The 24,275-nt window shown below is 45.5% G+C and overlaps 1 protein-coding gene across 1 annotated transcript in view; it reads right to left on the bottom strand.

The window, feature by feature from the left end:
• The window catches only part of LOC139269031 (neuroendocrine protein 7B2-like), a 43,800-nt gene extending 20,623 nt beyond the window's left edge, over positions 1 to 23,177 (bottom strand). Inside the window, exons 1-2 of the mRNA XM_070887988.1 lie at positions 22,964 to 23,177; positions 3,163 to 3,312 (exon numbers count right to left, since the gene is read on the bottom strand). Coding sequence (XP_070744089.1) covers positions 3,163 to 3,312; positions 22,964 to 23,177 — 364 coding nt within the window. The remainder of the gene's footprint in view (positions 1 to 3,162; positions 3,313 to 22,963) is intronic.
• Positions 23,178 to 24,275: the final 1,098 nt, after the last annotated feature.

Here is a 24,275-nt window from a genome sequence, read left to right as displayed (position 1 = left end):
ACTATTAAAGAACTTAACTATAAAACCAAAGGATAACACTGCAGATGAGAGGCAGGCAGAGCGCCCACCCCCATAGGCCACAAGCAACATGGACCTGTGGATGGTCACCTTGGCCAGGCCCAGGAGGGGACCTATGATAAGGTCCTCCAAATTGGCCATCCCCGCGCCCCCCCCCACCCTACTCTGCACTGTGCGGCCAAAGATCAGGAGTGTGGGAGTGAAGCGGAGCCAGAAGTTGAGGATCAGCCTCATCAGATAATGGAAGAGGGGCTACAACCTCTCACATTGGATAAAAATATGGAACAGGCTGCGAAAGTTACAGGCAGCCTGAGAAGGGGGATTTAATAATGGGAAATGTGGAAATGGCTGAGACCTTAAACAATTATTTTGCTTTGGTCTTCACAGTGGAAGACACAGAAACCATGCCAGAAATTGCTGGTCACAGGAATGTGGGAATGGAGGACCTTGAGACAATCACTATCACTAGTGGGGTAGTGCTGGACAGGCTAATGGGACTCAAGGTAGACAAGTCCCCTGGTCCTGATGAAATGCATCCCAGGGTATTAAAAGAGATAGCGGAAGTTATAGCAGATGCATTTGTTATAATCTACCAAAATTCTCTGGACTCTGGGGAGGTACCAGCGGATTGGAAAGCAGCTAATATAATGCCTCTGTTTAAAGAAGGGGGCAGACAAAAGGCAGGTAACTATAGGCCGGTTAGTTTAACATCTGTAGTGGGGAAAATGCTTGAAGCTATCATTAAGGAACATCTAGATAGGAATTATTTTGCTTTGGTCTTCACAGTGGAAGACACAGAAACCATGCCAGAAATTGCTGGTCACAGGAATGTGGGAATGGAGGACCTTGAGACAATCACTATCACTAGGTGGGTAGTGCTGGACAGGCTAATGGGACTCAAGGTAGACAAGTCCCCTGGTCCGGGACATCTAGATAGGAATAGTGCAATGAAGCAGACGCAACATGGATTCATGAAGGGGAAATCATGTTTAACTAATTTACTGGAATTCTTTGAGGATATAACGAGCATGGTGGATAGAGGTGTACCAATGGATGTGGCGTATTTAGATTTTCAAAAGGCATTCGATAAGGTGCCACACAAAAGGTTACTGCAGAAGATAAAGGTACGCGGAGTCAGTGGAAATGTATTAGCATGGATAGAGAATTGGCTGGCGAACAGAAAGCAGAGAGTCGGGATAAATGGGTCCTTTTCGGGTTGGAAATCGGTGGTTAGTGGTGTGCCACAGAGATCGGTGCTGGGACCACAACTGTTTACAATATACATAGATGACCTGGAAGAGGGGACAGAGTGTAGTGCAACAAAATTTGCAGATGACACAAAGATTAGTGGGAAAGCGGGTTGTGTAGAGGACACAGAGAGGCTGCAAAGAGATTTAGATAGGTTAAGCGAATGGGCTAAGGTTTGGCAGATGGAATACAATGTCGGAAAGTGTGAGGTCATCCACCTTGGGAAAAAAAAACAGTAAAAGGGAATATTATTTGAATGGGGAGAAATTACAACATGCTGTGGTGCAGAGGGACCTGGGGGTCCTTGTGAATGAATCCCAAAAAGTTAGTTTGCAGGTGCAGCAGGTAATCAGGAAGGCGAATGGAATGTTGGCCTTCATTGCGAGAGGGATGGAGTACAAAAGCAGGGAGGTCCTTCTGCAACTGTACAGGGTATTGGTGAGGCCGCACCTGGAGTACTGCGTGCAGTTTTGGTCACCTTACTTAAGGAAGGATATACTAGCTTTGGAGGGGGTACAGAGACGATTCACTAGGCTGATTCCGGAGATGAGGGGGTTACCTTATGATGATAGATTTAGTAGACTGGGTCTTTACTCATTGGAGTTCAGAAGGATGAGGGGTGATCTTATTAGAAACATTTTAAATAATGAAAGGGATAGACAAGATAGAGGTGAGAGGTTGTTTCCACTGGTAGGGGAGACTAGAACTAGGGAGTACAGCCTCAAAATACGGGGGAACCAATTTAAAACCGAGTTGAAAAGGAATTTCTTTTCCCAGAGGGTTGTGAATCTGGAATTCTCTGCCCAAGGAAGCAGTTTGAGGCTAGCTCATTGAATGTATTCAAGTCACAGATAGATTTTTAACCAATAAGGGAATTAAGGGTTATGGGGAGCGGGCAGGTAAGTGGAGCTGAGTCCACGGCCAGATCAGCCATGATCTTGTTGAATGGCGGTGCAGGCTCGAGGGGCTAGATGGCCTACTCCTGTTCCTAATTCTTATGTTTTTATGAGTCTGTAAAATAGCTTTACAAGTGTATTAGATGGGACTGCACAGGGTAACACGCTCCACCCCAGATCCCCAATGGAATAGAGGAGGACCCCTGGGTAGAGAGCCCTCCACAAACGACAAGATGGCACATGCCCAGATGCAAGAAGAAGGCAAGGAAGTGGAAAGCATGCAGGAGCAGCCCCTACAGGAAATCCCTCTGCGCAGTGTGGAATGGCATGGAGGTAATTTCTGAGTGACGGCTCAGGCAATGAGGCTCACGTTCCCGAGGGCAAGTTCAGACAGGATTGCTCCACACGCTCGAGCCTACTTGACACACGCTGTGGAGTCAGGGCTTCTCAAGTCTGAAGCAAATTGCTCTCAGGGATGGTTTTCTGTTTTGGCTGCGGACAGGCTGAGTAACTGGATTTCTCATACCTATCCCATATTGCTCAGTTGTATGCAAGGACCTTTTCCTAAACACTGAAATGTAACCATCCAGGGATACAGTCAAACCTAAGACCTTCCTGGTCAGTATGGTGTAGCTACTGCCTGCTTTAACCAGCTGAGCCACAGTTCAACCATTGGTAGATTTCTCATAAAATATTGAATAGATATTGCTCAGAATAATGCCATTCTCTGTTTTCAATACCTACATCAATTTCATAGATACAAATATGAACTGACATGTCTGAAATCTTACATTCAATCATGAGCAAATCCAGCCTTGGATGAATTGCAGTAACATATTCTTGCTGGCATCAACAGTAATGTTTAATGAGCAACACTGAAATGTTACGATGTTTAATTCCACTTTTGTAATACTATTTTTTTTAATGAGATTTGTCATAAGTGTTCAATTGTTGCTTTGTATTGAAAGTGAAGGAGCCTCTCCTGAGGTGTGTGAATTACCTTTTCTTCCCAGCGGGCAGGGGTTAGGTGGATCCGGATATCCTTGATCTTGATTGAAATTCTTTGGTATGTTATCTCCAGTGAGCTCTGCCACGATGTTGGGAATGTTGCCGTAAGGGCCTAGGTGCTGCAATCCTTCATGAGCCCCTCCTAAAGACAACACCAGTGGGGGGGGAAAGGGGCTTTACTACACTCTGCTCCATATAGATAGTTTAATACATATAACATTCATTAGTAATCACAGCACAATGCATTGATATGTTTGCAGTGAAATGGGGAAAAAAAATCAAAATATTGAGATATACTGTTACATGGATTGGACTGTGCACAGGAGAGGCTGTTTAACAATTGTGAAAAAGACAACTTTAATTGGTAATAATTCAGCAGCAAAATAAATGCGTTTTTTCTTCCCAGGATTAATGCTTGATGGAGAGTAGAATTGAACTCTCCAAGTATGTGTGTGGTACAGAAATACAACTCTATCAACAGATGTCTTTATTTTCTGAAGGTGCTGTATTCCTTTTCAAAGTTCAGATGCGTCTTCCTGCAAATTGTTCACATTTCCCTCATTTCCTGAACATAAGAATTAGGAGCAGGAGTAGGCCATTCGGCTCCTCAAGCCTGCTCCGTCATTCAATAAGATCATGGCTGATCTCCTACCTCAACACCACTTTCCTGCACTGTCACAATATCCCTTGATTCCCTTAGTATTCAAAAATCTAGCGATCTCTGTCTTCAATATACTCAAAGACTGAGCATCCACAGCCCTCTGGCATAGAGAATTCCAACGATTCACCTCTGAGTGAAGGGGTTTCTCCTCATCTCAGTCCTAAATGGCCTTATTCTGAGAATGTGACCCTGGGTCTAGGCTCCCCAACCACAGGAAACATCCTCCCTGCATCTACCCTGTCAAGCCCTGTAAGAATTTTGTATGTTTCAATGAGATCACCTCTCATTCTTCTAAACTCTATAGAATATCAGCCTAATCTACTCAACATCACCTCATAGGCCAATCTCCCCACCCCAGGAATAAGTCTGGTAAACCTTCGTTGCACTCCCTCTATGGCAAGTATATTCTTCCTTGGGTAAAGAGACCAAGACTGTACACAATACTCCAGGTGTGATCTCACCAGGGCCCTATATGATTGCAGTAAGATATCTTTACTCTTATACTCAAATCTTGTTGTAATAAAAGCCAACATACCATTTGCTTCCTTAATTGTTTGCTGTACCTGCATGTTAGCTTTCAGTGATTTGTGTACAAGGACACCCTCGTCCCTCTGATTACCAACATTTCTCAATCTCACCATTTAAAAAATACTCTGCTTTTCTATTTTTCCTACTAAAGTGAATAACTTATCATTTCTCCACATTATATTCCATTTGCCATGTTCTTGCCTACTCACTTAGCCTGTCTATATCCCCCTTAAAGCCCCTTTGTATCCTCCTCGCAACTTACATTCCCACCTTGCTTTGTATTGTCAGCAAACTTGGATACATTACATTTGGTATAGATTGTGAATAGCTGGGGCCCAAGCTCCGATCTTTGCGGTACCCTACTAGTTACAGCCTGCCAACCTGAAAATGACCCGTTTATTCCTACTCTTTGCTGCTTTGCTGTCCGTTAACCAATCCTCAATTTGTGCTAGTATATTACCCCCAATCCCTAACAGTCCAGGCGCCTGGATTTTATCCCTGATCTGTGCGGAGCTAACTGATCCGTGTAGGGGGCTGAGGAAGGGGAGCTGAAATTGCCACCAGCATCTCTGGATTAGGGAGGGAATATTGACCATGGCTCCCACTCCTGATCAGTATCTGGAAGTCACCATCATAGGTAGTCCCTCGAACGAGGATGATTTGCTTCCACATGAGTTCACAGATGTTTCAATGAAAGACCTAATGTTCTAGTCCTGAACTCCAATTGAGGGGGTTGAAGATGCCTGTGTGAATTTTTTTCACATGTGGTGACCGTTGCACATCAGCCACCACACGGGCTTGACAGAGCTAGGCCTTTATCCAGTGGCAAGGGTTAACCAGGACGACTGGAGACCTGTTCTGCTACACTGACCTATTGTACACACATGGCAGTGTGGGCAGGCCCATGCTGCCCCTGGGCCCCGTACCCTTATTCGCCCACGATGTTCCAGGGCCCGGCGCTCCAGCTCACAATACCACGGTCGATGACCATACTGCAATTGATGGCCGTTGACCGCGGCGGAGGCCCCCGATGAGGACTCGACAGCAGCGTCGTCGTCATGGTCGGATGCCACATCGCGGCGATGGGGGCCGCTGACAGGCTGCTCCGCCATGGCTTCACCCAGATAAATTATAAACACTCAGTAGTTGTAATATTTTCTCCCTCCGTTCAACCAATTTTCGAACCAGTGCAAAATCTTAATTGAGAAATTCTACGTCAGGACCAAGCTTTGAAGTAAGACTTGCATTTATATGGCGCCTCTCACGACTACGGGACATCTCAAAGCACTTTACAGCCAATGAAACACTCCTGGAGTGTAGTCACTGTTGGAATGTGGGAAACATGGCAGCCAATTTGTACACAGCAAGCTCCCACGCACAGCAACGCAACAATGACCAGACAATCTGTTTTTGTTTTGTTGATTGAGGGATAAATATTAGACAGGACATATCTCCCCTGCTCTTCTTCGAAACGATGCCATGGGAATCCCCACGTCCACCCGAGAGAGCGGAAGTGCACATTAATCAACAGCAGCAACGGCCTAGCTGTTCCACTTCCCCCTTCTAAACCTCTATAGAAGAGGAGGGTAGGGGAAACGATGACAAAAAGGTGTGGGGGAGGGAAAGATCGTGCCAATTAACTTAAAGTGATATTTAAAACATAAATTACAATTTTTCAGAACCACCCAACAGGTCGGGCAGCAGTTTCCGTTTCTATTTCTATTTCAGATTTCCAACATTCACAGTATTTTGCTTTAGTTGCAGTGTTTTAATTCACTGCCACTTCTCTTCCAGTAGTGCCCCACCTCGAAGAAGTTCTGCTCTTTCTCTCCCGACGGGATTTACGTTTGTCTCTTTTACCTTGTTCACCTTCGTTGCTTTCTGTTTCCTTCTCGTATTTGATCAGACATCTACTCGGGTTCTGTCTGACCTGCTGACTCTTTCCAACATTTTTGTTACAATTTTCAGATGTGGTTTTAAACTATAATAAAAGCATCAGTTTGTGCAACAATGTTGTACTCCTGGTGCAGGGGTGTATAGCAATATAAAGGGTATATATGGGTATCAATGTTCCCTCTAAGCTGCACGTCCGCGCAGTACCAGAAAAGGTCCTGTGCAAGCTGCTCACCGACTTCGCCACTAAATACCGTGCATGTGTGCAGATTTAAAGGGAGCATGTGCTGAAAGAAACAGGCTGCGCAGAACAAAGCGCAACTTACAGGGAACATTAGGGTATGCTGAGTAATCCCACTTTTTATTTTGGAGGTGAGAGTATCTGGATTTTTTGACAGTGTGTAATGGAGCGAATACTTAGGTGTATGAAATATATCCACTTCTCATTTTTAGAGACTAACTTTTAATTAGGATTAAACAATAGAACAGCGCTCCTCACTTCAAACCTAAATGGCCTGTCTCTCATGGGATCCATAACTACACCAGATACGGACTCCAAAAGCACAAAATGGCAGTTGCCATGAGGACAAGGTGATGTGGGCAGCCATCTTATGATGAAGATTGTAAGGTAGTAACAAAGAGCTTTTTTTACTCATAATATTATGCTATCAGAATTCATTTTAGAGACCAAAGCCTAGGAATTAACTTTGGCAATATTAGTGAATGAATGATCAATGGGTTGGTATGGCATTTCTTCGTCTTTTTTTCGTTCATGTGATATAAGCGTCACTGGAAAGGACAGCATTTGTTGCTCATTCCTAATTGCCCTTGAGGAAGAGGTGGTGAGCCACTTTCTTGAACACTGCAATCCTTATGGTGAAGGTATTCCCACAGTGCTGTTAGGAAGGGATTCCAGGATTTTGACCCAGTGACGATGAAGGAGCGGTGATATTTTTCCAAGTCAGGATGGTATGTGACTTGGAGGGGAACTTGGAGGTGGTGGTAGGCCCTTGTGTTCTAGGGGGTAGAAGTCACGGGTTTGGGAGGTGCTGCCGAAGAAGCCTTGGCGAGTTGCTGCAGTGCATCTTGTAGATAGTACACACTGCAGCCACAGAGCATCGGTGGTGAAGGGAGTGAAGGTTTAAGATTGTGGATGGGGTGCCAATCAAGTGGGTTGCTTTGTCCTGGATGGTGTCGAGCTTCTTGAATGTTGTTGGAGCTGCACTCATCAAGGCAAGTGGAGAGTATTTCACACTCCTGACTTGTGCCTTGTAGATGGTGGAAAGTCAGGAGGTGAGATATTCGCCACAGAATACCCAGCCTCTGACCTGCTCTTGTAGCCACCGTATTTATGTGGCTGGTCCAGTTAAGTTTCTGGTCAATGGTGACCCCCAGGATGTTGATGGTGGGGGATTCGGCAATGGTAATGTCGTTGAATGTCAAGAGGCAGTGGTTAGACTCTCTCTTGTTGGAGATAGTCATTGCCTCGCATTTGTGTGGCTTGAATGTTACTTGCCACTTATCAGCCCAAGCCTGAATGTCGTCCAGGTCTTGCTGCATGCGGGCATGGACTGCTCCATTATCTGAGGAGTTGCGAAGGGCAATCATCAGTGAACATCCCCACTTCTGACCTTATGGCGGAGGGAAGAATTTGATGAAGCAGCTGAAGATGGTTGGGCCTAGGCCACTGCCCTGAGGAACTCCTGCAGTGATGCCCTGGGGCTGTGATGATTGACCTCCAACAACCACAACCATCTTCCTTTGTGCTAGGAATGACTACAGCCAGTGGAGAGTTTTCCCCCTGATTCCCATTGACTTCAGTTTTACTAGGGCTCCTTGATGCCACACTCAGTCAAATGCTGCCTTGATGTCAAGGGCAGTCACTCTCACCTCACCCTGGAATTCAGCTCTTCTGTCCATGTTTGGGCCAAGGCTGCAATGAAGTCAAGAGCCAAGTGGTCCTGGCAGAACCCAAATTGGGCATCGGTGAGCAAGTTATTGGTGAGTGCTGCTTGATGGCACTGTCAATGACACCTCCCATCACTTTGCTGATGATTGAGAGTAGCCTGTTGGATCAGTAATTGGCTGGATTGGATTGTCCTGCTTTTTGTGGAGAGGACATACCTGGGCAGTTTTCCACATTGTCGGGTAGATGTGAGTCTTGTAGCTGTACTGGAACAGCTTGGCTAGAGGCACGGCTAGTTCTGGAGCACAAGTCTTCAGCACAATAGCCGGGATGTTGTCTGGGCCCATAGCCTTTGCTGTATCCAGTGCGCTCAGCCGTTTCTTGATATCACTGTGGAGTGAATTGAAATGGCTGAAGACTGGCTTCTGTGATGGTAGGGACCTCAGGAGGAGGCCACTCGGCATTTCTGGCTGAAGTTAGTGCGAACGCTTCAGCCTTGTCTTCTGCACTCGTGTGCTGGGCTCCGCCATCATTGAGGATGGGGATATTCATGGGGCCTCCTCCTCCCGTTAGTTGGTTAATTGTCCACCACCATTCACGACTGGATGTGGCAGGACTGCAGAGCTTTGATCTGATCCGTTGATTGTGGGATTACTTAGTCCTGTCTATAGCACGCTGCTTCCGCTGTTTAGTCTACTATCTTAATAGAGATTTAATTCACCGTTTAAATAACCACCCTAAGGCCTCCATTACCAAAATGGACAAAGGAATATTATACAAATATTACAGATTCCCTAGTGGTTAAGATTTGGTGCTTTCACTGCCACTGCCCGATCAGGGAATGTGACTTTCTTTTTGCGGAGCAGGCTCCAAAGGCCGAATGGCCTACTCATGCTGCTATTTCTTATGTTCAAATACAATATGCATTTGTCTGTTGACCTAAATATTTCTGCTGGTGATTTTAAGAAAACAAGTTGAGTATCACAAGAAATAACTTGAAGCGAGCCAAGAGTAAGAATATTATACCAGAATACTCACCGTTATAGTTTTCTGTTCAGTTTAGTTTTATATTCTCTCACATGAAGCAACATACAAACCATAAAATATTTCTGTGTATAAAAAGGGGGTGATTTTCTGAGTACATAGTGGTAGGTAGCTTCACCCATTGGGGGCACAGATTGAAAATCACAGGCAGCACTCCACTATCTGCTGTTGGCAGGAGAGATTTCTGTCACAAATTGGAAAATTGGTCCAAAGAGTTTACTTCAAAATGCACCAACTAAAAGTGTCAAAAATCTGAAATATTCAGATGAATGGAGAGGCACACAGACCTCCCCATCCCAGAAATAAATCTCATGTATGATGTACAGTATACTCACTCGAACAGCACTGTCGTGGTGTAGTCTCAGATAGCTGCCTCTAATATCATAAACACACTAGTCTAATTTTCCTGAAGGTTATTTATAAACTTGCTGACATCAGACATAAAAATAGTTTGAACTTTGAGTCATAATTATGAACTCGTCAAATCTCAGCCAGGACACTGGTGTCTGCTTCATTACAACAACAACAACTACTTGCATTGACATAGTGCCTTTTATGTAATAAAACATACCATGGTACTTCACAGGAGCATTATTAGACAAAAATTGAAAGGGGAACTGCATTGTAGGAGCAATTATTTTCAATGTTAAATTTTACTTTTTTTTACTTGCAGCTTTTTAAATAAAAATCTTTACTGATCTTTACTGTTAGGAGAGAAAGATTGCAACCCCCCCCCTCCCCCCCCCCCACACACACACACACACACACACACCATCACCCCTATGGAGCTCTGCCATTCAGATTGGGGGCAGCACTTCTTTCTACTACCACTGAACAGCTATATTCAAAAAAAGAGCTGATGGTACTCGCTCAGGAAACATTCTCTCTGAATTGGTATCTGGCAAATGAAGAGCACCAATATCACCTGTTTTTCCATAGCCGCTCATTGTCAGATATGCCAAATCTCCATTGTTTTAAAAAGTATCTTTGCCTAAATCATTTCATAACAAAAGAAAGAAAGCCTTGCATTTATATAGCGCCTTTCATAGACCTCAGCATGTCAGAAAAGTGCTTACAGCCAATGAAGTACTTTTTAAAAGTGTAGTTACTGTTGTAATGTAGGAACTTCAGCTGCCATTTTGCACACAGCGAGGTCCCACAAACAGCTTGAGGGATAATTATTGGCCAGGACAATATGGGGGAAAAATTAATCGCCGCCATGAGAGTTGCCACTGTAACTGGCAACTCGGGTTAATGGCTGCTAAAAATGGACGAAGCACAAACTGTGAAAAAAATCGCGCTGAGCGCTAACTTATTGCTAGGCCCTCCAGAAAGAACAATGTGGGATGACATCACCGAGGCCATCACGCCAGCAGTGTCGCCAGTGTCACCTGGCTCCAGTGCCCAAAGAAGCTTCATGACCTCAGACCAGTAGTCAAGGTCAGTGAATGCATCTTCAAAAACCATCTCCTACCAACTGAATTACTGGCCTCATACACTGCTCAATGCACATCTCCCCCCGAGTCACTCAGTTACCACAATCTGTAACAATCATGAGGCATATCTTTTGTTCCTGGCCTCCCCTCACCCCCTTGGAGGAGATAATGCAAGCCATTTTTGGCAGGGACATGGCTGGGCCATTGGCCAGCGGCGGGGCAGTAAGAATACAAGATGCTAGTATCCTCATATATTATCCTCCTTCTGGCATGCACCTTTTGCTTTCCCGCTTGCCCCTCACCACAATTCTATCCTTGTGCCTTCCTCATTTCACATACCCAAGAAATGCAGCCTTCCCAGCCAGTGGTTGGCCAAGAAGAGGGAGAGGAAAGTGAAGAAGAAGAAACGCTGTTACTTGATTCAACAATCCCAGCCACCAGCTCCTCAAGGTCGACCAGCAAGGCCATTTGCAGTGCCCCCATTGAATGTCAGCAGCCTTCCACCAGTCATGCTGCTGCCACTGGAGTAGCAGTGCGTCACATCAGTAGGATAGGCAATGCTCACAAAACAGTCACTAAGAGAATGCATAAGGGTGATGAGTTGATTTCATGATGTCACATTGGATGGGTAGATGTAAAAATTTGGATTGGAAAGTGTAATATATGTAGCACTCAAATCACTGACTCCACATGGTCTCGTGTTGTAGTAACTGCTGTGACCTTAGTCCTTTATTGTGCAACTCCAGAGTGCCTCTCAGGTGTGGTGGGCAGCCTTTTATACTCTGTCTTGCAGGTACTTTTAGGACTCCCACCATAGCGCCCTCTGTGGTGCACCATTGTACTTATACATTTAATGTACCTGGACAATACATAACATCTCACTTCCCCCCCCCAGTTTCAAAAGCCATTGCCGGTAACCTCGGCCTTGTTCATCCTGCTTGGTTTGTGAGTATGAGCCCATGACCATCCACTTCCCTCTTTCCCCCCCCCCCCCCCCCCCCATGTAGAGATTATGCTTGCAATCTGGTACAAGCATGTGATATTTGCAGTCCTTACATGGGTGATGAAGTACACGAGTATAACCTCCAACAGAAAGCAGGTATACATAGACAGTACATTTGTATGGTACGTATGATATATGGTACAGATGATATGTCAAAAGGTTGCAGGGGCACTGAACAGTTATTTAATCCCAGCTCCACTGGGTGAGGTACGGTGGCAGTATACCGCCCCTTTTTGCCCGAGGTGATGGCTGTGCTGAGGCAGGGTATCGCAACTAGTGCATTGCCTCTGTTCTCAGTAGTCGCCTTAGCGGCTTATCTGCAGCTGCTGAACCATTGCATGAATCACATAAATTCGGAAATCGCATTGGCCCCTTAGGCATGTTAGTCACGGACCCATTAATCCTTTTACTTGTACCTCGTGGTATTAACTCTTTTCGTAAATCATTCATATCCATCATTTTAAACACACTAACCATTCAGCATCAAAATATCCTAAATCACTACATCATACAAATCACATTACACATTTAGATTCGCTCTTGCCTTACAAAAATCTTTTTGTGTGGACCGCCAATGGTGTAAGGCCCTTTTAAGGCTCCCGGGTGCATTTCCCTTTTAAGACGCCATATTGTGGTTCCCACAAGGCTTCCCTTGAGCGCTGTCATTTTAGTTGTACTGCTTGCTTTTGTTCTTTGCAGCCACGAGGCTCGCCACCATCTTGAGCTCGTTGGCCTGACGTTTTTCTGCAGTTAAGAAGGGATAGAGGGGATAAAGAAGAGAGGAAAAAAAAAAGAAAAACGGCCAAGAACGAGTCGCGGACCTGACTGATACTGCAGCCGCCGGAACGGCTCCTCCTGCCATCGCCGCTCAAACCAAGGCTCCCAGCAAGAAGAGGAATGTGATGAATGGCTCCGTGAAGCAGATCAAGGGCACGGGCGTCTCGGACACCTTCAAAATCGCTACGACGGATCTCTGGGGAAAGAAGGTGAAGAAGCCAGCAGCCAAGAAATCTCCAGCGACGAAAGCAGCAGCCAAGAACGATGCGATCAGTTATAGTCCCTGTGGCCTCTGTAACTGCTGCTGTATCTGCCGCTCTGGCTCATATGCCCACCCGAGTAGCTGTCTCATTCTCCCGAGTAATGCCGGCCACCTCCGTGGCCTCCTCTGCCGCCTCTCCTGCGGCCGCCATAGCCGCCCGACTTTTTTTCCGCGCGGCCCCCCCCCCCCACCCCCCCCCCCCCCGATTTGTCGGCCGTCGATGGGTTTGCCGTTCAACGCCTGCTCTTCTAGGATCTGCTCGTCTGTGTGTGGCTTCTTTCTCCTCCAGCTCGGTCGCGCTGCTCTTTGGGAACCCGGGGGACAGCGGTCTGTGGAGGAATGAAGCTTTCCCAGCTCCCACGGACCTTCCCCATCCACCTCCTGCTGAGAAGCGTTGGCCCATCGCCTGCAATGATCCACAAAGGTAAACCGTGCGTCTCGCCACCGTGAGATACCTGCACATCTGCTCTGCCAAGAACAGGTATCAGTTCCTTGGTGTAGGTCCGCAGCTTTGCCGTGACCGGGACCAGCTTGGGTCGTGCAGCTGGGTTGACCCACAGTTTATCAAAAGTTTCCTGACTCATCAGCGACTGACCCGACCCCGTGTCCACTTCCATACTCACTGGGACTCCGTTAATCTTGACTTCCATAATCACTGGAGCCGAATCATCGGTGCACGTGTACAGTCCAAACACATCATCTTCTTCTACCTGCTCCTCGCTGGATAGCAGATCATCTACCATCTCCTCAGCCACACGGTGAGTCAGGTTTCTTTTGCACATACGCTGAAGGTGGCCTTTCGTGTGGCAGGTATTGCACGTATACTCCGCAAACCTGCACCGGTGAGCTCCATGGCTTCCTCCGCAGCGCCAGCATGGTGCTACTCGATTAGCCCCCCTCGGCGGACTCTGAGTTCCAGGGCACCAAGGTCCGTGCTCTCTGCCCTGGGCAGAGCCACGTTCTGCAGTTTTGTCCATGGTGGGCGCTATCCTGTGGACAGTGCTGCCGGGTTCGAGACTGTGGATCATCTGCTTGGTGCTGCAAGTCGAGGTCATATGTGCCCGGCTGATGGTGGTGGCTTGCTTCAGGTTGACTGTAGGTTCAGTGGATAGCAGCTTGTGAAGAAGACCCTCATGACCAATCCCCATACCAAAAACGTCCCGCAACGCCTCGTCAAGGTGTGTACCAAAATCACACGGCACCGCAAGTCTCCTGAGGTCCGCAGCATATTTGGTGACATCCTGGCCCTCAGGTCCACAGTGGTGGTAGAATTTGTGCCGGGCCGTGAGGATGCTCTCCTTCGGTTTCAGTTGGTCACGAACGAGTGATCAGCTCCTCATATGACTTGTCCCTGGCACTCTCGGGTGCCAGCAAATCCCTGACGAGACAGTAAACCTCATCGCCACAACTGGAAAGCAATATCGCCTTGCGCTTCTCTCTCAGTGCGTCCGTGTTCCCCGTCAGGTTGTTTGCTGTGAAGTAGTACCGAGCCTTTCCGTAAAGGCCTCCCAATCATTGCCCACCGTAAAATCCTTTAACGAGCCCAGAGTAGCCATGGTTGCGTGAAGTTCGGCCGTGTCCTTGTCGCTGATGTAATGTATGAAGCACTCAAATCACTGACTCCACACGGTCTCGTGTTGTAGTAACTGCTGTGACCTTAGTCCTTTATTGTGCCACTCCAGAATGCCTCTCGGGTGTGGTGGGCAGCCTTTTATACTCTGTCTTGCAGGTACTTTCAGGTCTCCCACCATAGCGCCCTCTGTGGCACTCCATTGTACTTATACATTTAATGTACCTGGACAATACATAACAGAAAGTTTGTTTTGTGTTGGCCTTTATTTCAGCATCGTGGCCAAGAGACGCTGTGATGGTCAGTAACAGAAGGTAAGGTGTGGGACTAAAGTTGAAAGGGGAATTGGGGTTGTGGTCACTGGGACCGCAGGCAGATGATTCCATCCCGGCTAGAAAGGGGCTATCTGGGTTGCATCCGTCCTTCAGCTTCCCCCTCTTCTGTTTCCTCCTCTTGGGCTTCCTCCTCTTCCGTGTCTTATTCGTCCCTCTGCGAGCGGATGCTGTAAATCTGAAGTGACAGCATAAAATGCTGGAAATACTCAGCAGGTCAGGCAGCATCTTGACCTGAGATGTGAACTCTCTCCATGGATGTTGTCTGACCTGCTGAGTATTTGCAGTATTTTCTGTCTTCTCAGAGGTATTCCTTTACCATCTGAGGCCTTGCAGTATCCAGCAGCACTCCTTACACACTTAAAAAACTTTTAACATCTATTACAGCAAGCCACTACATCAGTAAAATAAAAAAGACAGTCCAAAAGCTTAAATGCAAACTTACCTGAAAGATGTGTGTTTCCCTTTAAGAGGTGCTGACAGTGCCCCTGTGAGTCTGCTGAACGTGGGTTTGCCTGGCGAGCTTGGGATCCAGTACTGGACTCAGCGCAAAGGTCCAAATTCACTGCGGTGACATTAGGTCGGCGGCACACGCCAACTGACATCACCTCACACTAATTTTTCTTTGCAGGGATACTTCTTAATAGTAGCGCTACTGGGCCTTGGAAAATTAGGGAGGCCACGGGACCCGCCACCAACTGGCGAAAGAGCGGCGGCTACCTTCTTTGCGCAACTTTTTGCCGGTAACGGGTGGCATAAAGCCCCTGAATTTTCAGCCTTTGATTCTTAGAAATAATGCCATGGGATCTTTTACGCCCACCTAAGAGAGCAGACAGGGCCTCGCTTCAACATCTTATCCAAAGCCATACGCCTCTGACAGTGCAGTACTCCCTCGGTACTGCACCAGGAGTATCAGCCTAGATTATGTGCTCAAGTCTCTGGAGTGGACTTCCAGAAGGCATTTGACAAGGTGCCACACAAAAGGTTACTGCACAAGATAAAAGTTCACAGGGTTGGGGGTGATATATTAGCATGGATAGAAGATTGGCTGACAAACAGGAAACAGAGAGTCGGGATAAATAGTTCATTCTCTGGTTGGCAATCAGTAACGAGTGGTGTGCCGCAGGGATCAGTGCTGGGACCCCAACTATTTACAATCTATATTAATGACTTGGAAGAGGGGACTTAGTGTAACGTAGCCAAGTTTGCTGACGATATAAAGATGGGAGGAAGGGTAATGAGTGAGGAGGACATAAAGAGGCTGCAAGAGGACATAGACAGGCTAAGTGAGTGGGCAAGAATTTGGAAGATGGGGTATAATGTTGGAAAATGTGAGGTCATGCACTTTGGCAGAAAAAAAAATCAAAGAGCAAGTTATTATTTAAATGGAGAAAGATTGCAAAGTGCTGCAGTACAGTGGGACCTGGGGGTACTTGTGCATGAAACACAAAAGGATAGTATGCAGGTACAGCAAGTGATCAGGAAGGCCAATGAAATCTTGGCCTTTATTGCAAAGGGGATGAAGTATAAAAGCAGGGAAGTCTTGCTACAGCTATACAGGTATTGGTGAGGCCACACCTGGAATACTGCGTGCAGTTTTGGTTTCCATATTTACAAAAGGATATACTTGCTGTGGAGGCAGTTCGGAGAAGGTTCACTAGGTTGATCCCGGGGATGAGTGGGTTGACTTATGAGGAAAGGTTGAGTAGGTTGGGCCTTTACTCATTGGAATTCAGAAGAATGAGAGGTGATCTTATAGAAACGTATATGAGGGGGCTTGACAAGGTGGATGCAGAGGGGATATTTCCACTGGTGGGGGAGAATAGAACTAGAGGGCATAATATTAGGATAAGGGGCTGCCCATTTAGAACTGAGATGAGGAGAAATTTATTCTCTCAGAGGGATGTGAATCTGTGGCATTCATTGCCTCAGAGAGCTGTGGAAGCTGGGACATTAAATAAATTTAAGACAGAAATAGACAGTTTCTTAAACGATAAGGGGGATAAGGGATTATGTGGAGCCGAGTCCATGATCAGATCAGCCATGATGTTATAGAATGGCGGAGCAGGCTCGAGGGGCCTTATAGCCTACTCCTGTTCCTATTTCTTATGTTCTTATGTGGGACTCGAACCCACAGGCAAAATGCCACAGCTGACATTGAAACTTTGGCTGTGATTTTATGAACCTTGGCGGGCAACGTCAATGACTGGTCCTGAACCCCGCTGCTGGCTCTATTCCGGCCTCTGAAATGAATTTCCCTTGATTGGGTATGTTTCCCAGCCAATTAGAAGAAGCAGGTCTGATGACATCATTGGATGACGTGTCATCAGCCGGTTTCCTTAAAGAGACTATGGCCAATTTTATTTTGACATTTGTGCTGTCAGTGTTCTACAGCATTGAGGTACTGCAAACACTGACAATGACTGCAAAAGACACAGGGCTGCACCCAGGCTCTCCCATGACTCCCTCTATATGCTTATGGAGGGAATCACAATACACAGGGAGGTCCTCTTCCCTTCCCATGTGTGGATGAGACCTCCCCAGGACACCAACGCAGCCTGGTTGCACATTGCAGAGGAGGACACAAGCAGGGATGTTGTCCGGAGGAGCTGGGTGCAGCACCATAAACATTTCAATGATTTCAGTAGATCACAAAACGTTAGTACAAAGCCCACTCAACCTCATCCTGCTGTGCCTCTCATCATATCCCCATCACTCTGCCTTCCCTACTCTTTCCCTGCACTTCCTTACTCACACCAGTTTACCTTGCACCGCCACTCATTCCTCTATATCTACATTATCACATCCCCATCTCACTAGCCACCCCTCATACTTACCTTTATCTTAGTGCAATCATACTAACTAACAAGGAACTTGTGTCTGCTATGCAATGTTCATGTAAAGTTTCTGTTAATGTGGTGTCAAACATTGAAACCTTTATTTTCAACACTTTGCGTTCTTGGACAGATTTGAGTTCACCTTTGGAAATGGCTTAGTGAGTTTCAGTGAATGGTGAGACATAATGGTACCCCCTGCGATGGTCATGTGTGTGAAAGGAATAGCTTGGGCATTGTAGGGATGCTTTATGATGTTGGTGTGAGGTGGTGCCAACCAGGGTGGCAGCCAGGGTGTACAACGTCAACTGAAGTAAATCTGGCCATACTGAGGCCATCCCTGGTCTCCCAGGTTTCAATGTGGTCTGGCACTGATGCCCTGTGTCCTGTGCAGCATCAGTTGATTACAATGACGATTGGTGTTGTGGTTGGTGCTGCTGGTGTGCCTGATGATGCTGATGTTGGGAATGATCATGGTTGGATTCTGAGGACCAAGGTGAGAGAGTTTCAAGGGCATCCATGCTGATGGAATAGATGGCAGGTAAAGTAGAGATGACAGAAGTGATCTGTCAATGGTGGGAGAGGTAATGAGTCAGACTGGAAGGAGACTTGTGTGAAGACTTGCAGCATCCCGAATCTGTAGTGGAAATGCTGTTTAGAGAAGCTAGTGATTAAGGGCACATTTCGAAACCAGCTGGGAACTTTGACTTGACATTTGAAGCTGTCAACTTATCAGCTGATTCAATGGCCACTGATCTCCTGCTTCAGCTTCACAGATAAGGTCTAGGCACAGCAGGAAACCAGTGGGTGACCTGTCAAAATCAAAAATCATTGATAAGTGGCTATAAACAAGCCACTAATGATTTTAATTGCTTCCCCGCCATTGGCAGACCCGACATTGGGAAGTTCAGTGTGCACAATTTGACACCAATCCCATCTGCTGAGCACCGGCAAAATTCCGGCCTTTGCCGTTGCCACGTTGAATATGATTAGCAACGTAGAGAGTATCAGTTAAATGGTTAAATATGATCTATTTCTTCCGGCTGAATGAAACATTTCTAGCTGTAATTGCCTGTTAGTTCAGGGTACCAGTTAGCTGTGTTTGTTCATAAGTGCAGAAATAACACGTCTCCAGCAGTGCTTGGTTACATGCAGTAAGAAAATGTCTCCTATTGGCTTAACAGAAAAGCTTACTAAGACTTACGCAGTGCATGCTTTTTTTGCCATTTATGGAAATTATTATGTGCTGCACAGTCACGCAAACTGTGGCAAATTGTCTTTTGCTTGTGTTGTTAATTGCTATGAGTGGTCACCAAACTCTGCGAAGTCCCAGAAATTCATCTTCGATTTCAGACTCCAATTTAATTTGACTTGATCTTTCAATGAGCGGGATCTTAACATTCAAAATTCCTGTTCGACAGTTCACATTTTGGACTTAATTTCTCCATATCATCATCATGTTCTGGGGAATATTAAACATGAACTCAAAGTGGCTCAACTCCCTTTGCCCATGCAGTCAAGGATACAAGAGAGTGGTGCTTTATGATTTTCATCTTTGTGCCTGGAGCAAATGCAACATTTTTAAGTGGCGGTGAAGAGCAAATTTTTTTGAACCATTTTACAGGCCAATTTCACAACAAATTTTATCAAGAGATTTTTTTTCATTAAAGAGCAGTGGCACTTGCATTCATGTGAGTATTGTCATGTTTAAAAGCTCACTGACTTCATGAAAGATTCTTTGCTGAAGCCTTTTTTACTTGTTCATTAATGCACGGGCAGTGACCTGCCACATCAGGCACAACGTTATTGAGTTGAAAATTAACTATGCAAATTCTGTCTCTTCTTTCCTAACAATCATACGTTTGACAAGTAATATCGTGAAGGCAGTGCTCATGGAATAAATGCAAAGGGTGCAATTGTGTGTGATTCTGCATCTAAAATAGAGATGCCACAGACTATAATTTGCTGTACTTATTAATGAAAATGGATCTTGATGTTTCTTGTGTTTTTGATTCCTACATTACAACAGTGACTATACATTTAAAAAAAGTACTTCAGTGGCTGTAAAGCGCTTTAGGACATCCAGTGGTTGTGAAGGATGCTCTATAAATGCAATTCTTTCTTTGTCTGAAGGAGATATTTAGCAGTAGTGTGCATGGGTAGGGCAGCTGGTTTATTTTTTTTCAAAGTTTCCTTGGAATTGCTTTGTGTTATCAACAGTTGCTCTGTTTAGGTGAGCAGAGGCTGTCGGACCATCACCAGATCGAAGATCTTAGCTTTAAGAAAAGTCAGGGATAAGAAAAGACCATTAAATCTCACTTACAGTGGCAGTCATGGTTCAGTGGGTAGCACTCTCACTTCTGAGTAAGAAGGTTGTGGGTTTACCTCCCACACCAGAGACTTGAGTACATAATGCAGGCTGACACTCCAGTGCAGTACTGAGGGACTACTGCACTGTTGGAAGTCTGTCTTTCTGATGAGATGTTAAGCCAAAGCCTCGTCTGCCATCTAAGGTGGATGTAAACGATTCTATTTTGAAGAAGAGCAGCAGAATTCTGCCCGGGGTCCTGGCCAACATTTATCCCTCAACCAACATTAAAATAAGATGATCTGATCATTGTTGTTTGTGGGAGCTGGCTATGTGTAAATGGACTGCCATGTTTCCTACATTACAACAGTGACTACATTTCATTGGCTGTGAAGTGCTTTGGGACATCCTGAAGTTCTGAAGAGCACTATATAAATGCAAGTGTTTCTTTTGCATCCCTCAAGTGCACCATTTCTCCCATCATAACATCTCATGGTATTTTGAATAACCCCAGTGTTTTTCACTCTTCGTAGAATCATATACATTTACAGCATGGAAGGAGGTCATTTTAGCCCATTGTGTCCATGCCGGCCGAGAAAGAACTATCCAGCCTAATCCCACTTTCCAGCTCTTGGTCCGTAGCCTTGTAGGTTGCGGCACTTCAAGTGTATATCCAGGTACTTTTTAAATGTGATCAGGGTTTCTGCCTCTACCATCCTTTCAGGCAGTGAGTTCCAAGCCCTCACCACCATCTGGGTGAAAACAATTCCTCTCAAATCCCCTCTAAACTTCCTACCAATTACTTTAAATCTATGCCCCCAGGTTGTGGACCTCTCTAGGCCCCTCATAATTTTATACACCTCAATAAGGTCTCCCCTCAGCCTCCTCTATTCCAAAGAAAACAAACCCAGCCTATCCAATCTGTCCTCATGGCTAAAATTCTCCAGTCCAGGCAACATCCTCATAAATCTCCTCTGTACCCTCTCTAGTGCGATCACATCTTTCCTGTAATGTGGTGACCAGAACTGCATGCAGTACTCTAGCTGTGGCCTAACTAGTGTTTGTACAGTTCAAGCATAATGTAAGGTTATCTTACGTAATTTAATACTTTGAACCATAGAGATTTACAGCCCAGAAGGAGGTCATTGTGCCTGTGCTGCCTTTTTGGTGGAGAAATCCCAAACTAAACCCACTGCTCCATGCTCTCTCCATAACCCTATATCTTCTGCTTCAAATATTTACCTACTCTTCCCTTAAAAGATAGAGCAGTCTTTGCCTCAACTAATTCCAGTGGCACAGCGATCCAACTCTATGTGAAGACATTTCTCCTCACCTCTCTCCTCACTCTTTCAGTGACAACTTTAAATCAATGACCCCTTGTCACTGACTCTGCAACCTGAGGAAATACCCTCTCCCTTGTCACCCATTAAACCCTTGCTGACGCTAAGATGCTGCTTGTTTAACATCATTCAAGACCTGATGTTAAACAAGCAGCCGGACAGTGGTTGTGGGTAAGAGAGAAGTAGTGGCAAAGTATTGTTAGACTTGTGAGTATAAACACCAGCACGGACTAATTGTGCCGAACGGCTTATTTCTGTACTGTAAATTCTATGTAATTGTCAGCATACATATAGAAGCTGACTCCATGGCTGCAGATGATGTCATCAAGGGACAGGATGTGATGAGAAAAAAGGACGAGGCCAAGGACAGATAATTGAGGGACTCCTGAGGTGACAGTGCAAAGGAGGGAATAGAATCCATTACTAGAGCTGTGTTGGCTGTAATTGGTTGGGAATGGGACCATGCAACAAAATGTTTTAGGATTTTCAAGAGGAAAGGAAGTTAGAGATAAAAAGAAAGACTTGCATTTATATAGTGCCTTTCACGACCGCTGGATGTCCCAAAGTGCTTAACAACCAATGAAGTATTTTTTGAAGTGTAGTCACTGTTGTAATATAGGAAACACAGCAGTCAATTTGTACACAGCAAGCTCCCACAAACAGCAATGTGATAATGACCAGATAATCTGTTCTAGTGATGTCGATGAGAGATAAATATTGGCCCAGGGCACCGGGGAGAACTCTCCTGCTCTTCTTCGAAATAGTGCCATGGGATTTTTTACGTCCACCTGAGAGAGAAGACGGTTTAACGTCCCATCCGAAAGTCGGCACCTCCGACAGTGCAGCACTCCCTTCACAACCTTCTGACTCAGAGGTGAGGGTGCTATCAAATGAGCCACGGCTGACACACATCATTGACGACAAGACGACAGGTGGGCTTTGAAGGACAGAAGGATGTTTCTTGTAGAAAGGGAATTGTTATAATGTCAGCTAGTATGGGAGACAACAATGGTAGTTGAGTGATTGAGTTAAATGGAGAGGAGAATTAGGGAGAAAGAAGTGGGTCTAAGAGAAAGGCTTGGAGACCAGGACTGTACACAGTGTTCTAAATGCGGCCACGCCAATGATTTATAAAGTGGCAGGATTACCTCACAATTCCAGCTGTATTATAAATACAAGTTTTGGTATTACAATTTTTTAAGTTACTTCAATAAAATTCATCATCATAGGTGGTCCCTCGAACGAGGATGACTTGCTTCCACATGAGTCCACAGATGTTTCAATGAAGGACCCGATGTTCCAGATCTTGAACTCCAATTGAGGGGATGGAAGATGCCTGTGCGTGGATTTCTTTAACGTGTGGTGACCGTTGCACATCAGCCACCACACGGGCTTGACAGAGCTAGGCCTTTATCCAGTGGCAAGGGTTAACCAGGATGACTGGAGACCTGCTCTGCATCGCATTTATAGCACAGAAATTGGCTATTCGGTCCAATAGGTCTATGCGCTTCCTTCACATATGTATGTTGCGGCCTGATAACATAATTGAGCCGGTGTTTCTGCTCCACACGAGCCTCCTCCCACCCCTCTTCATCTCACTCTATCAGCATAACCTTCTATTTCTTTCTCCCTCATGTAGTAATCTAGCTCCCTCTTAAATGCATCTATGCCATTCGCCTCAACCATTCCATGTGGTAGTGAGTTCACATTTTCACCAAAGTTTCTCCTGCATTCCCTATTAAAAGATATAACTACTGTAAGAATTATTTTTATGTTATCTGATGTCACACTCAAAATATTTTCTGGGAGTTACTTTTATTTTGCAAATCAAAACAAAAAAAACCCTTAGGTACCTGCACACAACATGACGATCTGCCGAATATTGCTAGAACCCATTACCTTCAATGCTCTGTGGCCCGACCAGATTCGTTGCTTGGTGAGCTGGATATTCGACTCTAGGCCGAGCGATGCCTAACTGCTCCATGACTCCATGCAGCAATCGTTGGATGTCTGCTTCAGTCACCTTGTCTGGATCGCGGGAGCTGTGACCTGAAGCTAGAGCCAAGCCGACCACTGTCAGCATTGCTGCCTTGAACATGATAGCCGAGGGCATGGAAACCTGCAGGCAGAAGGAGATATATGACTGACAAGACAACGAGTAAATGGGCCAATTTCTTTCACTCACCATCTACAGCATTCACTACCAGCACCTGAAATTAAATCCACTCCTGCAGAACAGAAACAGCACTGTGATGAGCAATGAAGTACAGAACATAATATTAAATTGGCAGTCTAAGAATAGAGCAGCATTAGCACAACAAATATTACTAAATATTAGTGAAATGTGTCTCTCCATTGCATTTCTATCATACATTTAAAGCAGTTACTGCAACGTTGGGTTTATATTTTTTAATAACCCGATTTTCTTATCGTAATATGTACCTATGTTAGAGTTAAACATTTACAAAATGCACCAGCCACCAGGACTTACCTTTGACAAGGTACGGTTTCTTGGCAAATGCGTTCTTTGAAAAATAGACAGGAGTATTATTTTTGCAGCTTGTGCTAGCTCCTTTTATCTGCTGTGAATAATTAATTCACAGTTGCCAAGGCAACAGAGCAATGACATCACCTGCCAGCAGGACCAGCTGCTGCAGTGAATTTTCCATTTGTTTTCACCAATGCAGCAACTAAGGATAGGATGAGAGCAACGTGGCTGCTTGACTGTCACTCTTAAAAGAACATCATTTACCTTTTCATTATCTGTGAAGTACTTTGCCAGTGTACATTTGTTTAAAATCTGGCTCATCACTAACTGGTCTCTGTGATGTATGTGTGAGGGCTAGATTGCCCCCTGCAGGATCTGAAAGGATGCCTGGTTACAAAATGGCAGCTGCCATCACCAGTCTAATGGCTACTAAGATGGTGACCAAATCAGCGACAACTCTTAATATTCCCACAACAGTGGGAATGGGCAGGATCCTGGAATGATTCCTATTCTGAGTACAATAGTTGGAACAGAGAATGGATAGAGAGTATGGGTGTTGGAACTACTCCTAAGCTCCACAATGTGGAGTGTTTTACTTCAATCTTAAAAAAACTTTGGAAATGTGTCACAGGTCTTTGAGAAGGGGCAGGGCCAATGATTGTAGACCTTTGGTTGGTAGCTTGTATCCAGAAGCCTCTGACTGTGGGCTTTAATGTGTGATTA

The sequence above is a fragment of the Pristiophorus japonicus genome, chromosome 1 (genome assembly GCF_044704955.1).
Source record: "Pristiophorus japonicus isolate sPriJap1 chromosome 1, sPriJap1.hap1, whole genome shotgun sequence".
NCBI lineage: Eukaryota > Metazoa > Chordata > Chondrichthyes > Pristiophoridae > Pristiophorus > Pristiophorus japonicus.
This window is presented reverse-complemented; position numbering and strand designations above follow the sequence as displayed.